This window comes from Rhipicephalus microplus, chromosome 4 (genome assembly GCF_043290135.1).
Source record: "Rhipicephalus microplus isolate Deutch F79 chromosome 4, USDA_Rmic, whole genome shotgun sequence".
Taxonomy (NCBI): domain Eukaryota; kingdom Metazoa; phylum Arthropoda; class Arachnida; order Ixodida; family Ixodidae; genus Rhipicephalus; species Rhipicephalus microplus.
Window position 1 is genome coordinate 46,268,713 of NC_134703.1, and position 26,568 is coordinate 46,295,280.

The following is a 26,568-nucleotide window of genomic DNA, read 5'->3' on the forward strand; positions in this document are numbered from 1 at the left end:
GCATAAGTGCCCTTCACAAATTTCCCAGCAGGCCTCTACTGCTGGGCTGTACAAATTCTAAATATTGTTGATCTGTTGTTGTAGTGAATTCTAAGTTGTATGTATAGCGTATTTGTCCATAAATCGAATTCATTATCAACTATGGGACAAGTCGGTATTTTATGAGCGAAGAGCGTTTAGTTAACAGCGGCCGATTGTGAAGTATGTTTTTTGTGGGTTACCTTGTATTAGGATACGAAGCGGTGGTGGACAGGAACATGTTCTATATTACATAACAGTGTGCACCAGCTAGTACACTTAAGAACCATCGCGAATACTACGTTTCTTTATTGAAAAACAAATATATTTTGATGATATAAGCTCGAAGAATCGCAATAATACTCATCACTCGTCTTTTTCACGACTCACTTCAATGTCGAGAGTTTGACCCCCATTCTGTTCATCTGTCCGTCTGTTTTTCCTTCCGTCCGCCCGTGCTTACGTCCGTCGGCCTGTCCCTGCTTCCATCTGTCCATCCGTCCTTCTGTCCGACCTCCGTGCATCTGTTCGTCCTTGTGTCTGTCCGTCAGTTCATACTTCAAATGGTCCATGCGTCCATCTGTTTATCCGTCCGTGCATAAGTATCACTGTCACACACACTCGGATGGACATTTGGACGCTTCTCCTCTCTAGTTATCATTCGTTGCGTGCATATGCTGTGATTATTTTGACGTTGGTGTGGCCGTCATGCTCCGAATAAAGTCCAAATCAACAAAATTCCTTTCACGTCGTATGTTCTACTCGCGGGTAATAGCACGAGAGGTTTGGGGGTGACAAACATGGTTGAAGTACAAATAAAACGAGCCGGCCCATCTCCATCACATGGAGGGCACGTGTCATAAGATCCCTGCACCTGTTAGACAGACCGTAGAATGCTCAAGCTGAGAGGAAACGTCCCGCCCGTTTTTAACAAGCATGAAAAGGCGTGATTGGGCGAGGGTTGTGTGAGCGGCAACTGTGAATTTTGGTTTTATAGGCGCGGGCACCATGGCTGGCACGTGCTATCTCGGCAGTCATCAGGGGGAAGCTCATATGCTTTTCTACGTGTGGCACACCCAATATGAACAGCCTGTGCGAAAAGTGTCCCCGTAGCCGTGGTATCCTCTAATACCCGCGTTATGTAGAGTTGCGCGAGATCGGATTCGAAAAGCTCAGCTGCCACTTCACTGTTTGTAACATTACAATTTCTTGCTATGACATTCATTCGTTTTCTTTTGCGGTGAAGGTGAGACTTTTTGCGGAATGCTTGTCAATTTTTCTTACCATATTCTGCTTCGGCGCGTCTTGTTTAAATTATTGTCACTTCCCTATAGCGGGCAGTTCCGATCTTATGCACCGGGGTTGTTGCGCTTCGTGCGCACCTTGCACGATCAGCCTCAAGTTCGCCCTTGATATTTGATTAATATAATAATAACATCTATGTGCAACTCTCGATGTTTCTAACAAGGGTGATGATATCTATCATTATAAATTATAACTCTTTAGTAAACTGAAGAGTCATAGAATGTTTGTTAATAAGTTACGTCAACAACATTTTAGCCGCGAGAAATTATTGCCGTCATGCCATGTGCAAAAACGACAGGAGGATGACAGACATAAAACTTTTATCAAAAATCTGCAATGTCTAAAAGAAAAGCCGGGCCTGCGCGGAAGGCGCAGCACAGTCACAGCAAAAGCTAGAAGAGCGGTCTTTCAGAGCCTTTTCTAAACACTCATTGGGTAACCGCTGCAAGCATACTTGCTTTATGCCGACTACGGCAAATGTGCCACTGCAGAAGGAACTTATTCGACGGAGATTGCCGGTCTGAGATGAGATCATTATCGATCACAATACTTTAAAGAGGAAAGCTAATCTAATGGCAACATAACGAAGTAGGCGTACTTTCAGCCATAGAAACACACGTGCGGTAGTAGTGCGTCTATTTTATTATTTAGTCAGCGCTTCGGTGCCTCACCAATAGTACAATAAATTTATCTTATAATCACATGACCAAGATCAATGTCTTTAGAAATAGCAGGTCTGAGTTCAGAGTTTTCCATCCCGAAACGTGCTGTCCTTCAAGATTTTAAGAATCGCTGGTTTATTTGCTGTGACTTGGCGCAAATGAGGAGCCATTATAGCGGGCACCTAGCGCAACCAGTTCAAGGCGAATGTAGTCATTTGTACGGCACGCCTTCCATAAATCACGTTGCACCTCGAACATCGCCCAGCCATCTGAGTACGTCCGGAGGTACATGCTCAGCTGCAAAAAAAGAGTTAAGCAAAAATGAAGTGATAGTCACATTGACCAACTGGCGACGTACGTTCACACACGCAGAAGAAAATGCTAGCTTTATGAAGCATATAAAAAGCCCTGCCACAGTGGTCTAGTGGCTAAGGTACTCGGCTGCTGACCCACTGGTCGCGGGTTTGAATCGCAGCTGTGGCGGCTGCATTTCTGATGGAGGCGGAAATGTTGTAGGCCCGTGTACTCAGATTTGGGTGCACGTTAAAGAACCCCAGGTAGTCAAAATTTCCGGAGCCCTCCACTACGGCGTCTCTCATAATCATATGGTGGTTTTGGGACGTTAAACCCCACAAATCAATCAATCAAGCATATAAAAACACTCATCAGATTTATTCGAACTTTATTAGGGGGCCTAATAATTCAGTTAGTACACTTGGAAAATAATTTATCGAAAACCTTGTTGCAACCAATTATGATGTTGAACAGGTTGAACTATTGTTTCTCGCAACAAACATCTCAAGGATTGATTGATTGATATGTGGGGTTTAACGTCCTAAAACCACCATATGATTATGAGAGACGCCGTAGTGGAGGACTCCGGAAATTTTGACCACCTGGGGTTCTTTAATGTGCACCCAAATCTGAGCACACGGGCCTACAACATTTCCGCCTCCATCGGAAATGCAGCCGCCGCAGCCGGGATTCGAAACCGCGACCTGCTGGTCAGCAGCCGAGTACCTTAGCCACTAGACCACCACGGCGGGGCGAAACATCTCAAGGAGTTACGCAGCATATGGACATCAGAATTTTAAGAAAAATGAGAACTTTTATATTCAATAGTGCACGTTCTTTCGTTTTCACCGTTTTTAGTTCGTGTAATATTGGCAAAATTTTTATTTGAACACTTGCGCAAGAGCCAACATCCCCTTCAGCGGCCGCATTATTGGACATGACGTGGTTATGTAGGGAAATAGCGCGTACTCGTTGTAACACTGAATGTCTTGATACCGCTTTTAAATCCGTAATCACTGTACGCACAACGCGAAAATTCGTTTATTAATGCTGTTAATTTTCTGAAGGATAATACGTGACCTTTCAGATGCCCAACGGGAATGTAAAACGTGGAAACGTCTTTAGGGTTCGTTTAAGGCTGTTTGAGATTCCCAAAGTGATGACAAACGTGATGTACGCAGCCAACCATACACACCCTGTAGACGCCTTGACATTAAAATATTCGTCAGCTACCGGGGTGGACTAGTGTTGCTGATGCTGAACTGCTGACTCAATTATGACAGGATTGAACTGCGCCCATTGTAACCACTTTTTGATGGGAGCGATATGCCAGAGGCGGGTGTACTTTAACTTAGTCACCCGTAAAAAAACTCCAGTTGGTCAAAATTTTCTGCATCTCTCTCGCCTCCCATAATTATATCAGGCTTTCCGGACATAAAGAGTGAACAATTATCCTGTTATGATCTTCGTTTCGGCCCTCACCTTGTCTGCTAGTGACTCTTCCGACTCGTACGTTGCGAAGTATCTGTGACCGCCGTAGCGGAAAGTGGCGAATGCATATTTGTTCGTTTGGTCATAATTGTTTTGTCGGCCGGTAAGCGTGTCGTTGCACGTGACATCCAGGTCCATCATGAAAGCGCGCTCGCAGGCGTCGTTGGTCTTCATCGGCTCATCAGACTCGCCGTCACCGACGAACACCACGACGGCCATGGTCGACGAGAACAAGAGGCGGAACTTGTCACCTCGCATCCGCAAAGAGTACGCAGCCTCCGCCGCACCAGCCTGCGTTTGCGCCAAATAGCGAAGCTTGAAATCGGAAGCTAGGCGTGAAAGAACTGGACATATAAACTTTCTACAGCACTCAGGTGCGTAATAAGACAAAATACAAATTTTAAACGTGATGTTCCTCATCTATAGGAGAACATTAATATGGATAGGACTGGCAGCACAGAGGATGGGAAAAATACAACTCTCGCTAACAAAACTAGGATTCGAAATTGCGTGTTTCGATCTTTTTTTTTTTACACTTATATGGTCGGCCTCTTCCTCCATTCACAAAGTTGGCTGTGCAATTTCTTTCTTTCAGTTATTATAAATCTGTTTTGCGCACTTAAGCCTGGGCTTGTCCACGTTGTTTTGTGTTATATATGCATGATTCACCAAACAAACATCATGTGATACTAGGCGCCGTGTCGTATCCTTCTGGTCTGTATTTATAGCTTTGAAGACAATGAATGTTGAACGTGTTGACTTAAGAAAGTCTCCAGTGCAACTCGTGCATGTAATGACAGTCGTGACAGAAACATACGTTCGGCATGTCATGCGAGTGTGTCTCTGTTTTGTTGCGCCTTCTTGCCACGTTTAATAGTCCCGACAATACAACCAATTACTGAAATAATCAACTGTTGTACAGATTGCAGGTGCCATTCTATCGTAATAAATAATGCTAATGGTCATCAATTATCCTACTCTACGCAACAGTTTTGTCTTTTTTCATATTCATCAATAGCACCTTTACGACAATCTGTTCAATATGGGGACATAAATGGCGCTGGCACCACAGTTTCGAGTCTTCACAATTTATTTCATTTTTTGGGACTGTACTGATGGCTTCGCGTCATCGCAACGTGTGATTGGCTAATATGGGCATTCGAAAAGAGAAATTAAAGAAAAGAGACAAAATGAAAGGGGAAAGTTCTTAAAGAAATTTGAGCCCCCAGGATGGATTCGTGAACTAACCTTTTCTTACGTATGTTGCCCGTATTTGCATAAGTAAACGATGTTGAAATGATCTTCGGCAATGCCACCTACATTGATAATTAACTTCATTCAAGGCCTCCCATTTTTTTCTTGCGATAAACCCTGATGACTGCGAGACAATTGTATGAAATTGCGCAGGTTGAGCTGCAGGCTGGAATAACTTACGAAATCTTGGTGTTGCAATTGCGCATTGATCGCTGATACGGGTAAAACGTGGCACCGGTCTTTCGACGATTCGTTTAGCGGAAGTTCAGGGTCACCGTGCACATGGGTCTGAAGAATGATCGTGGTAAGATGCCTGCAAGAAGATTTATTAAGTGGTATGTCAATGCAAAATCTCTTTGATGTTAATGATCATGGGAGATTCCACTGTCATTTCAAGCTTACAAAGCCGTTGCTGATTTGACTAGATCGTGCGCAAACGTTAGGTTAGGCTTAACAGGTTCAACAGTTTTTGGAAGCTTTGGTATTGCGTAGGTTAATTGCATACGGTGCATACTAAAATACAGCGTAGTCAGGCGCAGTCCAGAACAGAATTACTATTTTTTACAAAGCTTGCCTCAGCTTTATCACGAGATGCCTAGAGGCCAATTGACGACCTCATTGATTGATATGTTGGGTTTAACGTCCCGAAACAAACATATTATTATGAGAGACGCCTTAGTGAAGGGCTCCGGAAATTTCGACCACCTGGGGTTCTTTAACGTGCACCCAAATCTGAGAAAACGGGCCTACAACATTTCCGCCTCCATCGGAAATGCAGCCGCCGCAGTCAGGATTCGATCCGGCGACCTTCAGCTCAGCAGCCGAGTACCTTAGCCACGAGACCACCGTGGCGTGGTGTCAAATAACGACCTCTGAAAATACTATAGGACACGTTATTTTATAATAGTGTTTGCCATCATTTTGACGCAATTTGGCGATGATCTTCTCACGTGGCAGTATGACTAAACCCCCCCCCCCCCCCCCCGAATGCTTCCTATACGAAAAGCAAGTATCAATTGTGAATGGCTATGAGTTGTTTCTTGATAACTTGCCCTAACGTCACTGAAACAGCCCCGTCAGAGCAAGAGCATAATGGGACGCAAGCGTCGGGATGTCAAGTTTATGTTATACGTAGATCGCATGCTGGTTCCTTCATTGCACAGAGGCCTAATAACGTTCTGGCGACGTCGTCATATCGTACTGAAGCCAGTCAGTTGCCACGTGATCATAGTATTTTGATGTCTTTACATAATTTATACCACCAAGTTGAAGTCGTGTTGTGCATCTGTCGCGCCACGTGCAAGCAACATAATTACAAGGCTCGCTTTACAATGAAATCGCATGCCCATTCTGCCTTGTCCCTGAAAACTAGCATGAAATGATCTCACTTTCCACACGCTTTCGAATGCGCAAGCATAGGTAACAGTTTGTAGCCAGAAATCGTGAAATCTTGATGGGCTCAGCGCTTAGTTTAGATATTGTACACTTACATATAAAGAAATAAAGTGGCGGACAAGTGAGAAAGAAACCACCTCTTTTTAACTTTTATTGAATGACCTCATTTTAAGCCCTTAATTGCCCCGCCGCGGTGGTCTAGTGGCTAAGGTACTCGGCTGCTGACCCGCAGGTCGCGGGTTCGTATCCCGGCTGCGGCGGCTGCATTTCCGATGGAGGCGGAAATGTTGTAGGCCCGTGTGCTCAGATTTGGGTGCACGTTAAAGAACCCCAGGTGGTCGAAATTTCCGGAGCCCTCCACTACGGCGTCTCTCATAATCATATGGTGGTTTTGGGACGTTAAACCCTACATATCAATCAAATGAATTAAGCCCTTAATCTCCGATTTGTTAAGGAGCCAATTAAGCAACAGTTAGAGGACGCCTGGAAAATTTGCGCTAGATAAAAATGAACGCGGCATCCACACGTATCGTGAACACGCTTACGCAAACACCAGGGAACGTTGTGCATGGTAATTGCGCACTCAGACCCGGCGCCTGCGCAGTGGGTAGGTAGTGAGACTATCGATGCAGTATTTCAATCGCGCACACGTCACCTGGGGGCTTCTTCGTCAACGGTTATCGCCGATTTCGCGGTGTGTGTGATAGTAATCATGATGTTAGTGCAGTGCGCATGCACGCAGTTTCGCCCTGGCGCAAGTCGGCGCCGCTGAAAGCGCCGCGTGCCATGCGCTGTCGTGTTTAGTCTAAGTGTGCTCACAACTGTACGATAAAAGCAACAAAAAAACGTGTCAGTCGTCTCTTTTTTGTTAACACATTTTGTTTTTCCTAAAGAAGTTGTGATGCAGTTGTGTTACAGTGAAATGCTGTTCAAGTTCGAGGTGAGCTTCAGTGGTCTGACGCGATGAAGCAACAAGTTTCTGCAAGCATGCTTCTTGAAGCATTTTTTAAGATGACGCGCGAGACCCAGTTTCAAATGTACTACGTTTCGGTGAGGGTTGTGCGCTGCATAGTTTGTCCCCGCAACGTACATTTTCTGCCGGTAAGTGTACTTATTCACTTCCAACGTACGCTTATGCGGGGTTCCTGATCAGGAGGGCGGGGGGAGAAGGTTTACCATTCCACTCCCCCCTCCATATTAAGTCAATGTATGCAGCTGACGTTGCGCAGCCCCCCCTCCCCCCTATAAAACGACTTAGAGGTGGGGGTAGCCCTCTTGCCTTCTGCCCCCACCTCCCCCCGTGTGCACACGCTCATAGATTTTAATGCCTTAGGAAACATTTAGGTGGTTTGACCTTTCGGTGACGGAGAATTCACATGTGGCGAAAGAAGAGTCGCTTAAACGTCTTGGCCGATTAGTGACTGTTTTTAGGTCTGCTATGGTTGCTGGCCGATTATAACGAAGGTACGACGGGAATGCGTGTGTTCTTACTCCATATTGTACACCTCGTTAACAAAGTCGGTTCTCGATTGCTTGTTCACCAGCACTGCCCCAAGAAAAACCATGTGCTCAGTGTAGCTCTGTTGTTTCAAGGCGGCGTCCATGACCTGCACGGCAAGAAAGCGAAGGTCATAAAGATTGAATTGATGAGTCGAAAAGTGGATGCACGAAATACAGAAAGCTAGTAGGAAACAAGTTATCAGAGTAGGCATGCATGAAATAAAAACATGTATTGTGATTTTCTAAAGCAGATTCTGATTGAGGCATGCCTCCAACGACGGCATGTCTCAATTAAGATGCGCATTTGTAAATCACACTACATCGTTTTCTTTCCATGTATTTTGCAATTCTGTCATTGGACTGTGGCTATTGGGAAAAAAAGTGATGTGCGGCCAATGTCACTGATATTATTTGCCTTTCTTTAGAAAGACACTTCAATGAGTGCTTAGGGCGCTCGCAAGACAATCGAAGGAGAAAGCGGGGATGATGATTATTCGATTTCTGATGATGATCATACATTTGTTGATGAAGTATTCGTACACTTCATGCGCATGGAAGGAAGCAACTGTCAATTTCGTTATTTTGTTTCAGTGTACACAGTGGTACGTTGTTCAAGAGAATATTGAAGTGCGAAGCTGGAGTATGTGTTTATGGCTCACTTAGCAGCCACATACAGTAACATTACGCACGACGATCACTTTGCGACCGCATGAACGATTCACTTGCTAACAATTGGAAGCAGTGCTGCATACAATTGCAGGCGGTGGGGGCACCAAGCGTTCATCCGCCCTCCGATGGTCTCTTTTTTCAACCGTGCATCATTATGTACCCATGATTTACAACCCTATACTAAACGTATGTGAAGACGTACCCTAAACGCTGCAGATAGCGTATTTGAGCTCACACCCAGATGTCGCTGGAAGTTGAGCACACCCATGGCAGAGAGATTCATTGTTCGCACAAGCTGGGCAAGCTTGGGGCTCAAGCCGGGCAGGGAAGCCAGTGTGCTGACAGCATCACCGAAGTTCCGTAGCGAGAAGCTCACGCCGGTTCCCATAATAGGTTGAAGCGCAATGGCCTGCAGCCGAAAATAAGCGAATATTATTTTGACCAGTTCAATGCGTTGTCGCCTTTCTGTCATATAAAGCGTAAGAAACATTGCTTCTCATGCGACGGTCATTTTTCATCACCGGGATGCTTAAAGGTCACCTGTTTAGAAGCTGCAAAAATAGCTGAGAAATCGTGTTTTGTAACAGGTATCACCGGAACGTGTTTAAAAAAAAAATAACATCAGTCTAACGGTAGGTATCGCAAAAGAAATGATTGTTAGCTGTTCAGCATACGACATATTGAGATAATCTGGTGCAATCATTTATAAGACACAACTACAAATATGATTTTGGAAACTAATGAGATTACACATTGGGAACTTTGTGTTCATTTCATTAGTTGTATTTCTTTATTTATGCAAAAACATACCGAGCGAATAGGTTGTCATCGGTTGCCTTCAATAGGCTTCGTCTGCCAAGTGTGCCCGTTACCAGTCAACACTTCACTACTCAGGTCAAAATTAACCAGCTATTTTTGCACTTTTCGATGTACGCGATAGAAAGCTTACTGTTACGTCCATGCAATCATCGTTTCTATAATATGATGGGCATAGGGTGACTTTGGTGAACTGCACGAAAAAAAAATGCCTTCCAACGGTACGTAAGAGGACTTTCACACTCGTGAGAATGCTGCAACACTAACGTCAGCTACGCTGTCCTTGTCCTAACCTTTCTGAAGGCCTTCCACGATGACTGACCATGCCGAGGAGCGAAGTCAGAGGCGATGACTTCGAGCTCCGCATAAATAGCGTAGTCGCACCAGCCGCCACTAAAGAGCGATTCACTGGAAAAGGTCACGCCGACCACGCATATCGTAATGCCGGACCGGTGAGTGAGCCCCGTTGGCGCCGCTGTAATTAGTAGAATGATGATTTTCCCAAGATGCATTCAGGTTTACCACATAACCTAAAAATTCAGTTAGTATTTCAATCTTGCAACACAAAGCGAAGGGCTGGTTGCACTCAAATATACGGCGAATGAGCACCGATGAGCAAGTACTATGCATGGCACCAATCGCTCCGTTGAACGCCCTGTGCGAGTGCTGCGAAATTTGCGGAGGCTGTGGCTGATATGTATGATGGTGGTGATCATGATAATTGATGACTGGGCCCCTTGAATCGGGTACAAACCTTTACCCCAGTAAGTCGTTACGCAATTTATATAATGTAACGAACAGTGTGAAACTGCGCTTCTGCCACACAATTTTACACCTTTTCACGTGACTCCTCGCTGCACATAGCGTGCGTGGAAGGCCTTTTTCCAAAGTAGTTCAGAGCAGTGACGTGACACTGGCGAAGAAAAGTTGACTGTCATGTACAATTTCTAGATTGATTCCGGGTTGTTCCCCCCCTTCTTCTAAGAATAGTGTGGTTTTCACAAGGCTGTCGTCAAGGTAATCACCAACATATATTGACACCTACAGCAATTGTCTGAATGAAATATACAAGCACTATTCCATGTCAATGCCACAAAGAATCTTAAAAATGAAACTAAAAGAGACGTACGGATGGAAAATATCAAAATGCACAACCCACGTTCGAGTTTCATCATTATGGCATTTTATGGCCACTTTCAAACTACGGTTCACTGAAAGCTTCAGTCATCGGCAAAAGAAATTTACTGTTTTTAGGATGATGCTTATCGCTAGCTATAGCAGTGCCTCAGTGCATCTGTCAAAAGCCAGGCTCTATATCCATCAGTAGCTGTATTGCTGTAATCTGTATCGCTCATATTTAGATTGTCATTTCAAAGGTGCGATAGCCTAAACTTAGACATTCGAGAAGCCTTTTCGTTAAGTGCTGTTCAATTTTCTGTTTTCCGACTCGTTGTAGCACGTGCTTGTAAACAACTCACGTGGGGCGACGGTGCCAGGAATACCACCAGATCTTCCTCGTCGCATATCCTCTGAACCAGGGCTACCAAATGAATCTACGTCAAAGACCAGATAAGGTAAAGTGAACGGCACGCTTTCATATAAAAAAAAAAGCGCGATAATGTTATTGAGCTCCTTTATTGAACGTAAGACGTGAGCAGTTTCTCACTACCATCGGTGCACTCGCAAGTAAGGTGTCTCGCTGCTATATAAAAGGTCGCGGGATAGAATCGCGGTTGCGGCGGCCGAAATTTTAATGACTGAGGCCCGTTCGCTTAGATGAAGGTGCATGTTAAAGAACCCAAGGTGGTAGAGATTTCTGGAGCCCCCTACCACGGCGTGTATCCTAATAATATGGTAGTTTTGGGACATTAAACCCTGAACAATTACGTATAATACTATCGGTGCTACAATGAAGGGTGCAAGTTCAATTGTTCGTCCCTGCAGTCGCATTTAAATGGCGCCAAAACGTGATCATGACCACGTAATGAGGCTCAGTTAATGAACGACCAGTAGTCGGAAGCACTCCCGAGTCACCCACTGCGGCACGCCTCCTAATTACGTCACTGTTTGGGCACTTGAAAATTTCCGTTTGTTCCATACCATGAAAACTATAAAAACGGTGGGGCAGGGCTGAGAATTCACCTGTCTCTGTTGACGCTTGACTTGAGTTTGAGCCGAAGCTGTGGGTCGAAAATTAGGTAAGGTTTTTTTTTTTTTACGAAAAGAAAAAAGAGCTGTTTTTTTGTCTGCCTCGGTGATGACACTGTTAAGCTCCTTGTAGAATATTGGGTAAGGGGGTAAAAAAGAATAGTATAGAAAGAGAAAGACATAGGAGACGGAGCACTCAACGAACATGCGTGAAAAAAGGGAAGAGAAGAGGGGGGAAATACTTAGGGGTAATTCTAGACGCCTAAAGCACCACAAGAAGAAATAATCACAGAGGTGCTTTAGGCATCTAGAATCACCCCTCAGTATGACGAACCAACTAGCCCAACAACAAGTACTTCTAAGAGGTGGGAAAGATGGGGCACATGGTCGAAGGAGCCCGAAGAAGGGGCACTGATTGGCGAGATCTAAGCTGGCGTCGGACATCACGGACGACAAAACCATCCAGCACGGAATCCACCAAGCGAGTTTAGAGTTCGCCAGTCTTTGTTGGCTTTCAGCCTGCACTTTGCGTCTTCCGAAGGTGAGGGTTACCACCAGTTCGCTGAAGCTTCGACTCGTTTCTGTGTTGCGTCTGCGTCTAACGATCGAAGCTATCGTTTCGCTATATAAAAAAGAATGACCCTTTCGGTGATTCTGGCATTCACAGGTCACTGCGCTGAAGTGGTTCTAAGAGGGAAAAGAAGAGAAAAGTGAGCCCCGTAACTGTCTGCATCAGGGTGCGCCACCTCAACAGTAGCTCACAAGGGATGGGGGTGACGAGGGATTAAAAGAATAGGATTAAAGGTATATATAGAGAGAAAGATGCGCTAGGACAGCGAGTGAGGACATATCGAGGGATAGGAAAGATAGGAAGGATGGAAAGATTGTCACAGGAGTCCGGGGATGGGGCACCACTTGCGAGAGCTCTTGTCGGCGTCAGGAGATGGCGTAGGGCAAGTCCAGTAGGTCAGAGCTACGCTGTCGTCGGAGATCCGCGTCAGGAGAAGACGTAAGGACAGCCCAGTCGGCCAGAGCTACGCTGACGTCGGAGATCGCGAGGGCACAACCGGTCGGCCCGGAATCCAGTGAGCTACTACCACAGGTCACTGCGCTGGCATTGCGAACATGCAGCTTGCTCGGCGTCATAATTAAAAAGCAAACCTTGATTTGCTGCGCAGTGGCACCCTTTCAAGAGCTATTAAATGGGAAGCATTTCTTGACGAACTTCGGCGACATTGAGCGTATCTATCTATCTATCTATCTATCTATCTATCTATCTATCTATCTATCTATCTATCTATCTATCTATCTATCTATCTATCTATCTATCTATCTATCTATCTATCTATCTATCTATCTATCTATCTATCTATCTATCTATCTATCTATCTATCTATCTATCTATCTATCTATCTATCTATCTATCTATCTATCTATCTATCTATCTATCTATCTATCTATCTATCTATCTATCTATCTATCTATCTATCTATCTATCTATCTATCTATCTGTCTGTCTGTCTGTCTGTCTGTCTGTCTGTCTGTCTGTCTGTCTGTCTGTCTGTCTGTCTGTCTGTCTGTCTGTCTGTCTGTCTGTCTGTCTGTCTGTCTGTCTGTCTGTCTGTCTGTCTGTCTGTCTGTCTGTCTGTCTGTCTGTCTGTCTGTCTGTCTGTCTGTCTGTCTGTCTGTCTGTCTGTCTGTCTGTCTGTCTGTCTGTCTGTCTGTCTGTCTGTCTGTCTGTCTGTCTGTCTGTCTGTCTGTCTGTCTGTCTGTCTGTCTGTCTGTCTGTCTGTCTGTCTGTCTGTCTGTCTGTCTGTCTGTCTGTCTGTCTGTCTAGCCACCTATAACTTCTAGCTCGCCTGGCCGTTTCAATCATGGTATCGACACCAAGCTTCGTTTGGCATAACATGACTGTACGAAGAACATATTTGACCTGTCATAGCATGAAAATCATGACATGTCAAGAATGTCATGATTTACATTCCATAGTCCTGCAGCTCTTGCGGTGGTTTCATTCACATGCAATGTTGCAAAACTGCTATGGTATGGCATGATTGCATGGCGAACACAAGTGACTGACCGTAACATGAAAATTATGACATGCGTGTCATGTAACAAGACTACATGCCACGCTCTTGGTGCGCGCGCGGCCGTTTCGCTTGCGTCACATATACCCAATTTGGTATTACAGTACGTGAATGAATGACGAAGGTATGTGACTGGTGCAAACATGATATTCATGAGATGCGTGTCATGTAACAACATGACTACATGCCATGCTCATGATGTGCTGGCGGTCGTTTCAGTAGCTTAATTTATACCAATTTTGGTATTATGGGACGTGAATGGATAATTAGGGTATGTTGCTGGTGCAAACATGATAAAGATGAGATGCGTGTCATGTTAAAACATGACTACATGCTACGTTCATGATGCGCTCGCGGCCGTTGCACTAGCTTCACATGTATCAAACACGGTATTACGCGATGCGAACGGACGACATAGGTAAAATGCACATGTGAACATGATAATCACGACATGCGTGTCATGTGACGTGACTACACGTCACACTGATGATGCGCTCGCGGCCGTATTGCTAGCTTCACATATGCCAAATTTAGTATTACGTGATGCGAATGGATGACGAAGGTATGTGACTGGTGCAAACATAATAGTCATGAGATTCATGTCGTATGAGAACACGACTACATGGCACAGTCAAGGCGCCAGTACATTTCCAGGTAATGTGGTGCGCGTGCTCGCCGGCGTTCATTTCGTCGCGTCACGCCGGCGTTGTCATGCCAGGCGCCGGTCCTGCCATATACTTGCCGGTGCGAGCCGCGCTGCGTTGCTTGGACGCATGCGCGTTTCAGCGCATCCGGCGTCCCTCCGTCATGTAAAGAGGAGGGAGACGCAGTGTTGTCTGGGAACGCATCAGTGCGAAATGCAGTATGTCGCATTTCGCGCTGGTTGCCACCGGGCCGTGCCGACGGACGCTAGTCGCGCCTGGCATCACACTATAGAGTGCTCGCGTTTTGTTAATGTAGGGTCGCTGTGCCCAGCATGCGCGCCCGTCAACGCTATACTGGAGAATATTGGGCCTTTCAGGATGTGCTCGCGGCCGTTTTGCTAGCTCCACATATACCAAATATGGTGTTACGTCAAGTCAATGGATGACGAAATATATGACTGGTGCAAACATGATAATTCTTACACGCGTGTCATGTAAGAACGTGACAACATACCACGCTCATAGCGTGCTGGCGGCCGTTTCGCTAGCTCCACATATATCAAATTTTGTATCACGTGACGTGAATAGATGACGAAGGTAAATGACACATACAAATATGATAATAATGACACTGAAGTCATGTACAGCATCATTTTCCTTCGCCTCGTAACGTTGTGCTGATTTTAAAATGACATATATCTACATTTCGCATTCGTGCTTCGCATATGATCAATTCCTACTGTACGTGGGATCTGCCAATTTTTTTTATTGTTGGCTTGACCAGTTGGGCCCTCTTCTAGCCTATTTTGAAAATTTGAGCGTAACGTTTGAGCGTAACGCCAATCGACGACAGCCCGGGACCCTAAAAAGACCTTTGCCCGAAACTTCAATGTGTAATTTGTTTACAGGTGACTATAAGACACGTGAAGTCAGTATGCTTTACTAGTAGGAAGAAATCACTCACCCTCGTCCGCGCCAGCCCGCGGCTGAGGCATCGGACCACTATGCTCGTCAAATGCTGGGTGGCCAGACAGCTCGGATGAAGGTCCGGTTGGCTGCTGCGACGCTGGCACACTAAGTATCGCCGGAACATTAACGAGTGCTGGTCTAGCACCTCCTTTGTCGTTCTTGACATCACTTTGACCCTCACCTGCATCTTTTGTCAGAGAAAGTAGCCGAATGACGCTATCGTGCGGTAGTATATTGGGCTCATTCAGTCGGTTCCGTATGCGCTGAGATCTTTTTCAATACGAGCTCATGGTTCTTACCGTTAAATGGCTCGATGGCGTCTCCTGCACATAAAAAAGGCAAAAAAAGCGATTTTTGGCACATTCTCACAGTTGTTTGATACTTCAAATTATTGCGGGTGCTAGGTGACTAAAAAAAAGAGAAGCAGCTTGCAGAAACGAATGTTAACATTGATTGAGAATAATATACATAATATAATTTTATGTTGGTGTTTCTCGGAAGTCAGGAGTGCTGTGTTGTTGGTCGATGAGAAGGAAGAAAGCTCATTATAGGAATATTACTACAATTCCAGGAAAGTGTACTGCTATAATGTGTGAACTGGTCTGCAAAGGAGCGTTGCAAAGCAGAAAAAAAAGAAATAACAGCACACATTTTCAGATATATATCTGGGATCGCTTATGTTGAAGCTCTCTGACATCGTTAAGCTCAGCCTGCGCTACATGGGAATTACAACTAAATAGAAAAATATGAGCACTGGATAAATTGAAAAAAAAAATCTTTTCTGCTTTTTTTTTCGCTTTACTGCGAACTGCTTAACGTAGTTAATTATATTATTATATTTCGCTTGGGGACTACTTCTGGGAACTTTGAACAAACAAACAACTGATTGATTGATTTGATATTTGGTTTATGAATGAATTTCCTTATGTTGAATACTTACTGCAACATTGTTGCTAATAATTGAACACTTCAACGGCACCCAAAGATCAACTCTAAAAAGTCCCTTCTCAGCGCTCAAAGAGGCCGCTCTATAGACATTGTGCAGATACTTTTGAACACTGAATTTAAATGTAAATATGCTAATTGGTGAGTTATTTGGTTCACGTACAGTTACAAAGTTTAGTGTCTCGAGTGTTATCTAAGTATATGTGCGTGCGAGTACAGTGTTGCAGTAGGGTCAGTTAGGAGCAACGCACCGGTAAGGAAAGCAAGCATAGCTCCGACGAAGACGACCATCATGATCAGGCCAACGAGGCCGAACATCATCACCGCTGTTGACATTGTTTCTCTGGAACAAGGAAAAAAATACAGAAAGATAAAGCACAAAGTTGTACGCGTAACTTGGAATATGGTCGTCACATATTCTGATTTCACAACCGTGATAGCGCCATGCCACTGCTTCCTAGGCAATCGGGGTGTTCGCTTATGATCAGAAGAACATTCGCAGCTCCTCCAACAGGTACGTCTCTAGCATTGCTATACAACTCATTTGGCGAAGGTTCCCACAGAAATTCTGTGTGGCATCATAGCTTCTAGGTTGGTGCGACTTTACGCGTTATAGAAGCTGTCTAGTATCTATTTTTTAAATGAGGTTACTGATATCAAGCGGACATATTCTCATAGTGTTAATTCGATGTCTTTTATTTGAAGAATGTATATAAAGCGGTTTTCCCCATGTGAGTTTTTTCTACCGGAGAGAGCTCTAAGGCTTTGCGAAAAAACAATTTCCCGAAAACTACTGAGGAATGATTATTTTATGCTGTCCTTTGAAACTCATTTTGCTTGCCTGCCGTTCATTATAGTTCTGAAGCCGAGGCTACCTAACGTGCAGTGACATTAAAAACCAACTATAAAACCAAGTTTGATGCCTTAGATTGTTGATTTGGTCAGTTTAGTTAGGGCAAGTGATATTTTAATGACGGCTAAACTTGGCCTGGAAAATCTTGAAAAAGGCATGCTTGATTATTTACTTACGTGCCTCCCTCTTACAAAGTAGATAAAAATATATGTAAGCTTTGGTCCTAAAGGATGTACAGAGTCACTTGTAGCCGAACAAAAGCGTGTGCCTATCTGGTTGCTTACCTTTTAATAAACTTATTTGCATAACCTTCTCTATACTTTATCAAGTTGTTATTGCACAAGCCAAATGCGGAACACGTGGTTTCCTTACCGGAGGTGGGCGTTTCACTCGTCCCTGCAGGCAAATAATTCACGGGACTCATGAGTCAGGAAGAATGAGATTATGTTTTTTGATAAACTGCGTGAATATTTCTTAAGACTTGGGTTTGTTTTAGCGTGTACGTTTTTCTATTAACACACCACATATGCTTAGAGCAACAACTGTTGGTATTGTATGTTTGCGTGTTTTAGTAGAGTATTCAATCATGTTTGTTTGCTTTGTCAAAATGAGTGCTTTAAGAAAATGGCAAACTGTTCTTTCGGGTGCTTTTTGTATGAGAATAACAAGTAATTGTTTAAGACCAGGCTTAACAGCAAGTTTTTGTCCCGTAACAGATGAGAATATGTTTGATAAGTTCGACTAAACGTGGTTTCCTAGGCAGACAATTAGCTGACCAAGATGTATTACATTTACATATTATTACGTTGTAATAACCAGCAGTAGATCATAGAAGTTGCGTAATAGACACACAATAAACACTTAGCACCTTGTTTCTGAGAAATAAACATTACGTTCATGCTGTCTAGGTGTAATTCTTGAACTACTCACATAAAAAATTGCTCGCACAGACTGCATTGCTCTTAAAAGCCAGCCTCGTATGAATAATATCAAGTTAATTGTATTTGCAGGTGCCTCACATTTTTGGCCCACACACAAAAGGTTTCAGTCAAGATTAATCATTCCTCCCGAACAACGCTTCGTGTATATTTCACGTATATTTGGAATGAAATAGGGTATAGTTAGAATAAACATATTTGTCACAAACGCTGTGTTTTCAGTGTAACCAACCTTCAGAAAAGTTCTTAAAAGACGTTTAACACCATTACACAGCACTGCTTAGAAAATGTATGGCACAGTACTTTCAGTAACATTTCAGGAGCATTTCAATTTACCTTACTTAGAGGGGCCTTGCAACACTTTTCGTGCATGGTGAGAAAATTCTTCCAATCGGCAGTAGCGGCTGCCCATACACGAGCCAAATATTACTGCGCAGCACGCGGCCTGGATTTCACAATAACTTATCAAATTCAGCTAAAAATTGCTTCCTCCTCTTTCGACAAATCACGGAATAAGCCCGGAAATCGCTCGTAGTAAGCCCATTTATAGGCCATTGGCTGATTTGAACAGGGCGCGCTCGGTCATTGCAGAGATCGCCGTGGAAAGCCTCTACTTGTCCACGCGTGCGCGTGCAATCACACTGAAAAACCCGCGCATTAGAAGAAAGAAAAAAGGAAAAAAGTTCTGAAGGTCAAGAGGCGCGCGTGACGTTTTTTGTTTGCCCCTTCCACCCCTCTCTTCTTAGCTTCCAGCGCTTTCGTCGGGACGAGAGAAGAAAGAATGCGATTGCAGCGTGTCACAAATCTTTGTAACTCCACTCGTACTGGACAGATTCCTGAAAGTTTTGCGGCCTTGATTTTTTGAGGCAATACGCTTTTCCAGTGAATTAATTTTATGGTTACTCAAAAAAAGTGTTCCAGGGCCTCTTTAAAGGAAGCGCTCTTTAAGCATAAGTTGATTGATGCTGATGTTAACTGAGATTTGCATGTTCGCCGTGGTCTGGCCGTTTCTTCAATAGTATGTCCTGGTAACAAGAAAGCTCGTGACTTACGGAAAATCGTCGCATCAGATCGCCCGTAAGCTGGAACGAAGAAAAAGGTGAGAAATAGTAAAAGCCAACTTATTCTGGGGCTCAATGAGAAAACACACACAAAGTGCTTTTCTGTCGCTCTAATATTTGTGCAAAAAAAAGACTTACACAGAGCCGAGGGAGTTGACTGTCCATAACCTGTAAAAAATTGCAAGAAACCTACCGTGTGAAATCAGACACACTCTAGAGTGAATTTTCATACCACTGAAAATGAATGTGATGAAGAGAAGAGATCCGAGCCGAGCGTCAAAAGTGGATAATTTTTTATATTACCGGATGCTGGAATGTTCATTAGGTGAATGACGATTCTGGAAGGTAGAGACGAGGAACAAAGTATAGGCTTTGACGGGCCACATTTTCGAGCCCGATTCCGGCACGAGCCCGCTGACTGCGTGGAAGGCTCGTCCGAATCCGACGCTGTAAAGCTAAAAGCCCACCCGGCTCTTCCCGACGTAAAAAAACAATACCCCAAGCCCCTGCCCTGCCCCTTGGCCCGGCCCAGCCCGATATTATGAACGCTTTCTGCGGGGACAAGACATCGTTTTCCGATAATATCATTTTGTATTAAACACTGAAGTCAGATATAAGCAAACGATACATCATGATTAATATATGCACAGATTACAATTTGCCGTGTAAAAATGACAAAGTGTCCAATGGTTCGAGCTCTAGCGTAGATACTGCATCATATATTGCACCAAAGTAACTTTCGTTCGTAGCTCGCACTGGTAGCCGGAATCCCCAATATATTTTTCACGAGCATAGCAAGCATGAGATTTTTCATGTGCTTGTTCCTCCAGAAGTTTAGTAATTGAGATGGAAGACAGGAGGGTGGTTCTGTAGTTAGAGGATGTCTAAACTCATTTTGTGTAGTTATTGCTACGCTGTAGAAAACGATTTTGACACAACGTCGATATTTTGGGCTTGATTCAGTCTTTGTACATGGCCTGGCCCGCTTGATAAAAATAAGTTAGCGCGGGTATTGCCCACGTCCGAAATAAGACGATGTTGGCCTACCCGAGCCTGGCCCGCGGCCCAGCAGGGCTCAAAATTTCCGGCTTCCCGGAACCCGAGCACACCTCTAAAAAAAATGAGCTCTTACTTCCTCTGATAGTCCCCTTCGCATCATGCGGCACGAATCCGCATTTAAACATTACAAATTATAACATTAAATCTTAGCAGGTTGTCTTTTTTTCCGCGAGCAGGCCTCAGTTATCGAAAACAGCAACGTGTAGAACGGACGCGAAGAGGCCAAGAGATTGTTTATATTCTACTTTTGCATATCATTTGATTCACAGTTATGCCTCGCCGCGGTGGCATAGTGGCTAAGGAACTCGGCTGCTCACCCGCAGGTCACGGGATCAAATCCCGGCTGCGGTGGCTGCATTTGCGATGAAGGCGGAAATGTTGTATGCCCGTGTGCTCAGATTTGGGTGCACGAGAAAGAACTCCCGGTGGTCTAAATTTCCGGAGCCCTCCACTACGGCGTCTCTCATAAATATATGGTGGTTTTGGGACGTCAACCCCCCTCCCCCCCATATCAACCTATCAATCATGATTCAGTTATTTGTTCGGCTAGACCACCGCCAGGGTGTAGTTTTGTCGCTTCGTGTCCAGTCTTTATGAAACTTTGTTCATTTGGAATAATAAAGAATTAGTACCGAATAATTCAATTTCCCGTTCACTTAAATACAGTACCGTAACCTGTACGGGTAAGTTTAAATTTAAAGCTGAAAGTCATGAACACCTCAAGAAATGCAAGATTTGGCCATCGGTATCACGCGTGACCAAGAAGGACGCAAAAAATTATCATGCGATGACGCCACAGGCGGCAAACATTTTTGACGTCATTATGATGCCGTGGTTACGTCACGTTACTTCCCCACGACACATTACTTGGTTGCAGGTGAGCCGATCACGGAGGCCACACGAAACAACGCCAGGTGCTAAAAGCCATCGGAGTGAGGAGCGGCAGGATCGCTACATCGACGCGTCCTTCTCGGTGTATCAGTGGCTAAGGTATCCGACCGTGTCAGTAGCGGTTCGGTGGAGGCAAAATTTTAGAAACCCGTGTACTGCGCGATGTAAGTGCACGTTAAATAACACCAAATGGTCAAAATTACCGTAGCCCTAACACTACGATGTTCTCGCATAATCATATGGTGGATTTGGGATGTTAAGCACCGCATATCATCATCACTACATCGATGCAAAACCAAAGACCGCTTTCGCCTTCGAACTGCCTTATGTGAATGCATAAGGAAACGTGTGATTTCTTTTGTTAATCACTGGTATTAAGCTATTCGTGTCATCCGACACCGTCATTTATAACGTGCCGACTACGAGTTTTCTCGACTATTACTATGCTGATTACGAACAGCGGAAGTGCGCGATCTGAAGCATGCAGTATCCCACTTGAAAGCCGTGTGAATGCTAGTGGCGGTTGTTCACTCACTTGCAAGCATTGTCTTCCTCAAATCTCGCCAGTAGAGCAGGAGGAACGTTAAGCAGACGTCTGACCGAGCTTTGTCGTACGACGGGCTGGTTAGTGGCTTCCTTGCTTGCGGTTTGGCACGACCCACTATGGCGCCCTGGCCGTATATTGCATGGCAACAGGAGGAAAGAGGATAAAAGCTAACGGAGAATCTTCGTAAGTGAGAAGAATATACTAGTAATGATTGTGATCCTTTTCGAACAGTCGTACTGAGTGAACATAATTGTTGAGGCTCTGGTAATGAGAAGCTGAGGGACGGTCAACCACCTGGACTGGAGGGCTTGATGATGATGACTGTGTCGGCCTCAAAAGAAAAAAAAATTGGCGATGATCGCTTCATTTCTACAAAATAATTAAAGTGAGAAAGTGTTGTGCTATTACGAATAATATTATTATTTTACCGCGGCAGTGAGGCCTTTGCCGTGGCGGTCGCATTTCAGAGGAGGCCAAATGGGAGAGGCTCATGTGCTATGGGATGTAACACCAGATGGCCGAAATTCCCGGAGCCCTCAACTACGACGTTTTCATTAATCATATCATGATTTAAAAATGTAAAATGCCAGTGATTACTTTTCTTATAATATAAAGCACAAACAATTTACTCTGACAGGTTAGTTCTACAGTAATGCGCCGCAGAGCTGGTTAACAGCCTGGTTGCCTACACAATTCCACACTAGGGAAATGAAGACCATCCGCTGATTGCAGAAAATATGTGCATCCAAAAACATCAGTTATCTCTGAAAATGGGCATGACTTTCAAAATCAGTGGGTTTAATGCTTACGCTGACAATCTTCATCGCTGCTTTCTGCGCAAAATTTTCCGCTTCGTTTGAGGCTACACCCTGAACAAACTTGCATCGTCTATCATTCGTACATACTTCGCTAGCTTTTACTGACACCTAAGTTAAACAAAACCCGCTGTTCTGCCACGTCGCTCCTGCTTTATTTTATGCTAGATAGATAAACAAAACAATACCAAAAGACATGCTCCTTCCCACTTATTTTGAAAGCCTGTTCATAGAAATAGCTATTCGCGGTCACATAAATACTGTAGCGCAACACGTGGAAATGTCAGGCCTGCATAGCAGTAGCATGAAGATCGTCGAACTGCGCATGGACGCAAACCTCTTCATTTTATACCTATAAAATGGGTGCAGCTGTGTGCATAACATAACACGCACGCCACTGTGTTACATCTGCAGCACGAGCTATCTTTGTTTTTTTTTTTTTGGTTCAGACTTTCTACACGTGCCTTCTTTTATCTGTAACTCTGCCACCGTTATGTAGTTTACTGCGCTCCTGTATGCAGTTCTATGGATGGATGATGCAACTTTATTTATAGTCCTATGACTTTTTTAGTTTTCCTGAAAGCATCACGTATTTTCAATTCTGCTGCGCCTGGCATTGAAAGGCACACTTCTTTGAAATGAATCTGCCATTGCTTTTCGCGGATAAATTTTAACGTAGCATGTTCCCTAACCGGCGCAGTATTGAATTTGCGGTCGCCGTCACACGAGAGATGATCACGCGACTTTTGCATAAATTTCACGCATGACGTGGCACTTAGGCCAACATTTGAATGAAAGCGATATGTTTTGTCATACATTCCTAATATTATTACAATAGTTGTGGCAAATTTGTGTGGAAAAACCCCGATATGGTCATCAGCCACGCCGTAGTTGTAGGTGCCGACAAGTTTTTTATCCCATAGGGTACTTTAGCGAATGATTAAACTGAACTACGCAGGTGTTTGCAATTCACTCCAACCAAAAGACCATCCCGGCAGGGGATCAAACCCACGCACTCAATCTTAGCGATGCGACGCCAAATGTGCAAATTTACGACGTGCCTGGTATCTCATATGTGCAACTATGTTGTCAGAGTCAGTCGCTGGGCCGTATCACTCTGTAGGAGGGTGAGAGGGAAGAAGAAACAGCAATCTATGCCATGCAGTTTCGTAGCACTCGCCGTAGTGCTAGTATCACTTATGCCTAAACCCGGCTTGGACGGGCTGGCGTGCCATGTTCGCGCTCGAAGCGAGATGCACGGCAAGGGACATTTGAAGCGTAACTTAAATTGTACCTAAATTTTGACAGAAACAGAGATCCTAGAATTTATTAACTAAATATAATGAACGAACATCAAACTCAGAGAAGAAGCGTTAAAAGGTCAATAAACAATTGTATCGGGCCAGTTGGTAAGGATCCATCTTGCTAGGAAGCGCAGCCACTATTACAAAGAACACACAACACAAGCGCTTATGTTAAGCGCTTGGGTTGTGTGTTCTTTGTAATAGTGGCTGCGCTTCCTGGCAAGATGGTTAAAAGGTCACTATAGTAATATATTGACTTGATTTAAATTCATAAATGTCGCTGGTAAAACTTGAACGTCTGCCATATCACCATCATTGCTTTATAAATAGAGGAAAAATCAATGTCAGCGTCCTCAAATTTCGCACCGAGAGCCTAACGTCACAAATTTCAAACCACATTATTCCTGGTTGAGTGACATTGGCTCGAAAGAATTGGACCTGTGGCCCCCTCAGAGAAAATGGGGTTTGATTTTCTTGATTAAAGACTACTTAGGATAGCTGATGGCGCCAAAGTCTAAGAGGTCGTGATGTGGAAATTTCAAGGTGGCTTCGCCACCCGCTTTGATTGCTTTGCGCCTTTTCCCGCTTACCAAACGACTAATGCCAGGAAGATTGTTTTCCTTTCGTGTCTCTTTGAAGCAAGTAAACATTGCCGTGTTGAAGTAAGCAGCAAAACAAGGCTATCTTAAATTATATATATATATATATATATATATATATACACACAGTCAAGTAGATCCTCCGTGAGCGGTCACAACGCGGCTTAATTCGACGTTTTGGCCTAGAGCAGGATGGCCTTCATCCTGATGAAGGCCAGACTCTAGGCCGAAACGTCGAAATAAACCACGTTGTGACCGCTCACACGGAGAATCTACTTGACTATATGGAACGCTACGGCCACTCAACCACCATGCCTGCCCATATATATATATATATATATAAATATATATATATATATATATATATATATATATATATATATATATATATATATATATATATATATATATATATATATATATATATATATATATATATATATGAGATCTAACAGACAGTAATGCTAAAGAATGTACAGGGGAAGTTATTAGAACCAATGGAATGTAAATAAGAAGAAAGAAAAGTGGATAAAAAAAATAACCAGCCGTTTCCTGCTCACGGCTGGTTATTTTTTCATCCACTTTTCTTTCTTCTTATTTACGTTCCATTGGTTCTAATATATTCCCCTGTACATTCTTTACCATTACTGTCTGTTAGATCTCATTGATGTGTTAAAACACGGAAAAACGAGCCCTCAGGTATACATTTCTTTCCCTTATATATATATATATATATATATATATATATATATATATATATATATATATATATATATATATATATATATATATATGTATATATATATATATATATATATATATATATATATATATGTGTGTGTGTGTGTGTGTGTGTGTGTGTGTGTGTGTGTGTGTGTGTGTGTGTGCGTGTGTGTGTGTGTGTGGGCGTGAGGGTGTCAAAACGGGCCTTCTGCAAAATCAAAGCAAAAGAGGAAACGCGGTTCGCATTTTGCGGTGTCACCGGTGCAGCTGTTTGTATTGGCAAGCAAAGCTATCTGTTAAATGTGTAGTAGTGTACCGTTGAAAAGGTTTTTACTCTGCAGAATAGGCTACGTAGTTATCATGGCACCGTGGTTAGCCTAGTCGGATCTAAACAGTGACGAGGTAAGGTACAACTGTTCCTAACTTATTTTATTGGTTCTGCAAGGAGACATGCTGTGTTTTCTCGACTCTGCAACCACTACGTTTGGTTCTTGTTTGTACAACGTATGTTCAGCTGTTTTTAGGGCAGGATGTGCAGACAAAATCGTGAAATATAGGGACTTTTTCTACCAATACGTTTCGCAGCAACAACAACAATATTGGGAGATCTCACGTACAGTGGCAGTCGATGGTATGATTTAATTTCTAGTGTGTTTACATCTGCAGCACGTGTTCCCTTTCTTCCCTCTTTTTATTGCAGGGTAGTAAACAGAACGCTGCAATTCTGGTTGATTCTGCTGGCTTTCTCGCCATTTATTCTCTCGCTTTATGTCTCACTCGCTGAATCATAGAGCAAGTGCACAAAAGGAGAAAAAGAAAACAATGATGATTCGTTGACGCTGCTGAAGAACACCATAAAGCACATTAAAAGAAAGCTGGATAAAAAAAACACATTTAGGGTTGCTGAAATTTCCTGAAAAAAAATCACTGAATTGCACTGTGTTCATGATGCAGGTCATCGTAGTGTAGGTACATCAGTAATCATTGCACAAACCATCGAACAAGTATGAACCAGTGAAAAAGGATGGTACATGTGCTGGCAGACACTAGCTAGACACATCTGCTTCTACATGAGCAAGGCCACTCTGCGTGCTCCTTAAATTAAGTTGTGGCAAAGTTATGCAGTTGGACGTGAGCTGCGTGCCTTGGCCCATTGAAAGCCGTTCGTGTGCATGTGACAGCGTCTTGTAAGAGTGTGTCCGAGTAGAAACTGCAGCGTGACAGTATTTTACAGTAATTCAATGTGCACAATGGGATGAGTATCGTTTATCTCGATGGCTGTGGATCTTTGTGTATTCTCTTCGTGCTTTGACAATAAGCAATTGCATTGCGGGTCCCTACTGAAATTAATAACGTAGATGATGATGAGGATCGGAACTTGATTACTCCCAAGAGTGGAGACCGGCCATTTTTAGAGACTTCCTGGCCACGTGGTGGTGCTAATATGTGAAGTTTTAATTGCAGGGGACTGAAATACGAAACTGACATCATGAATGAACAGTCATATTCTCCTGAAATTGTTCTTGACTGCCGAAAGCTGCAGGAGCAGTGTCAAAACAAGAGACATTCGGTACGCCTCAC

At 43.8% G+C, this 26,568-nt stretch overlaps 1 protein-coding gene and 1 long non-coding RNA gene across 2 annotated transcripts; both read right to left on the bottom strand.

Annotated features, from left to right (window-relative positions):
- Positions 1-2,025: 2,025 nt before the first annotated feature.
- LOC142813899 (uncharacterized) lies at positions 2,026-8,993 on the bottom strand. Its single transcript, XM_075891862.1, has 4 exons — positions 8,791-8,993; positions 7,911-8,026; positions 5,205-5,337; positions 2,026-2,282 (listed from the first exon to the last, which is right to left on the bottom strand). Exons 1-4 carry the CDS (start codon positions 8,974-8,976, stop codon positions 2,121-2,123), a joined length of 597 nt encoding a protein of 198 aa, XP_075747977.1. The 5' UTR covers positions 8,977-8,993; the 3' UTR covers positions 2,026-2,120.
- A 10,046-nt stretch (positions 8,994-19,039) lies between these two features.
- On the bottom strand, positions 19,040-21,618 carry LOC142813900 (uncharacterized). Its single transcript, XR_012894722.1, has 3 exons — positions 21,535-21,618; positions 19,188-19,217; positions 19,040-19,070 (listed from the first exon to the last, which is right to left on the bottom strand). It is a non-coding gene; the product is annotated as an uncharacterized LOC142813900 (long non-coding RNA).
- Positions 21,619-26,568: the final 4,950 nt, after the last annotated feature.

Coding starts and splice junctions, on each gene's coding strand:
- LOC142813899 (XM_075891862.1), bottom strand. CDS start 8,976: ATGGGAACCGGCGTGAGCTTCTCGCTACGGAACTTCGGTGATGCTGTC. Junction 8,027..8,790: donor CGCTATCTGCAGCGTTTAGG/GTACGTCTTCAC, acceptor CTTGCCGTGCAG/GTCATGGACGCCGCCTTGAA. Junction 2,283..5,204: donor AATTGCAACACCAAGATTTC/GTAAGTTATTCC, acceptor CTTTTTTTGCAG/CTGAGCATGTACCTCCGGAC.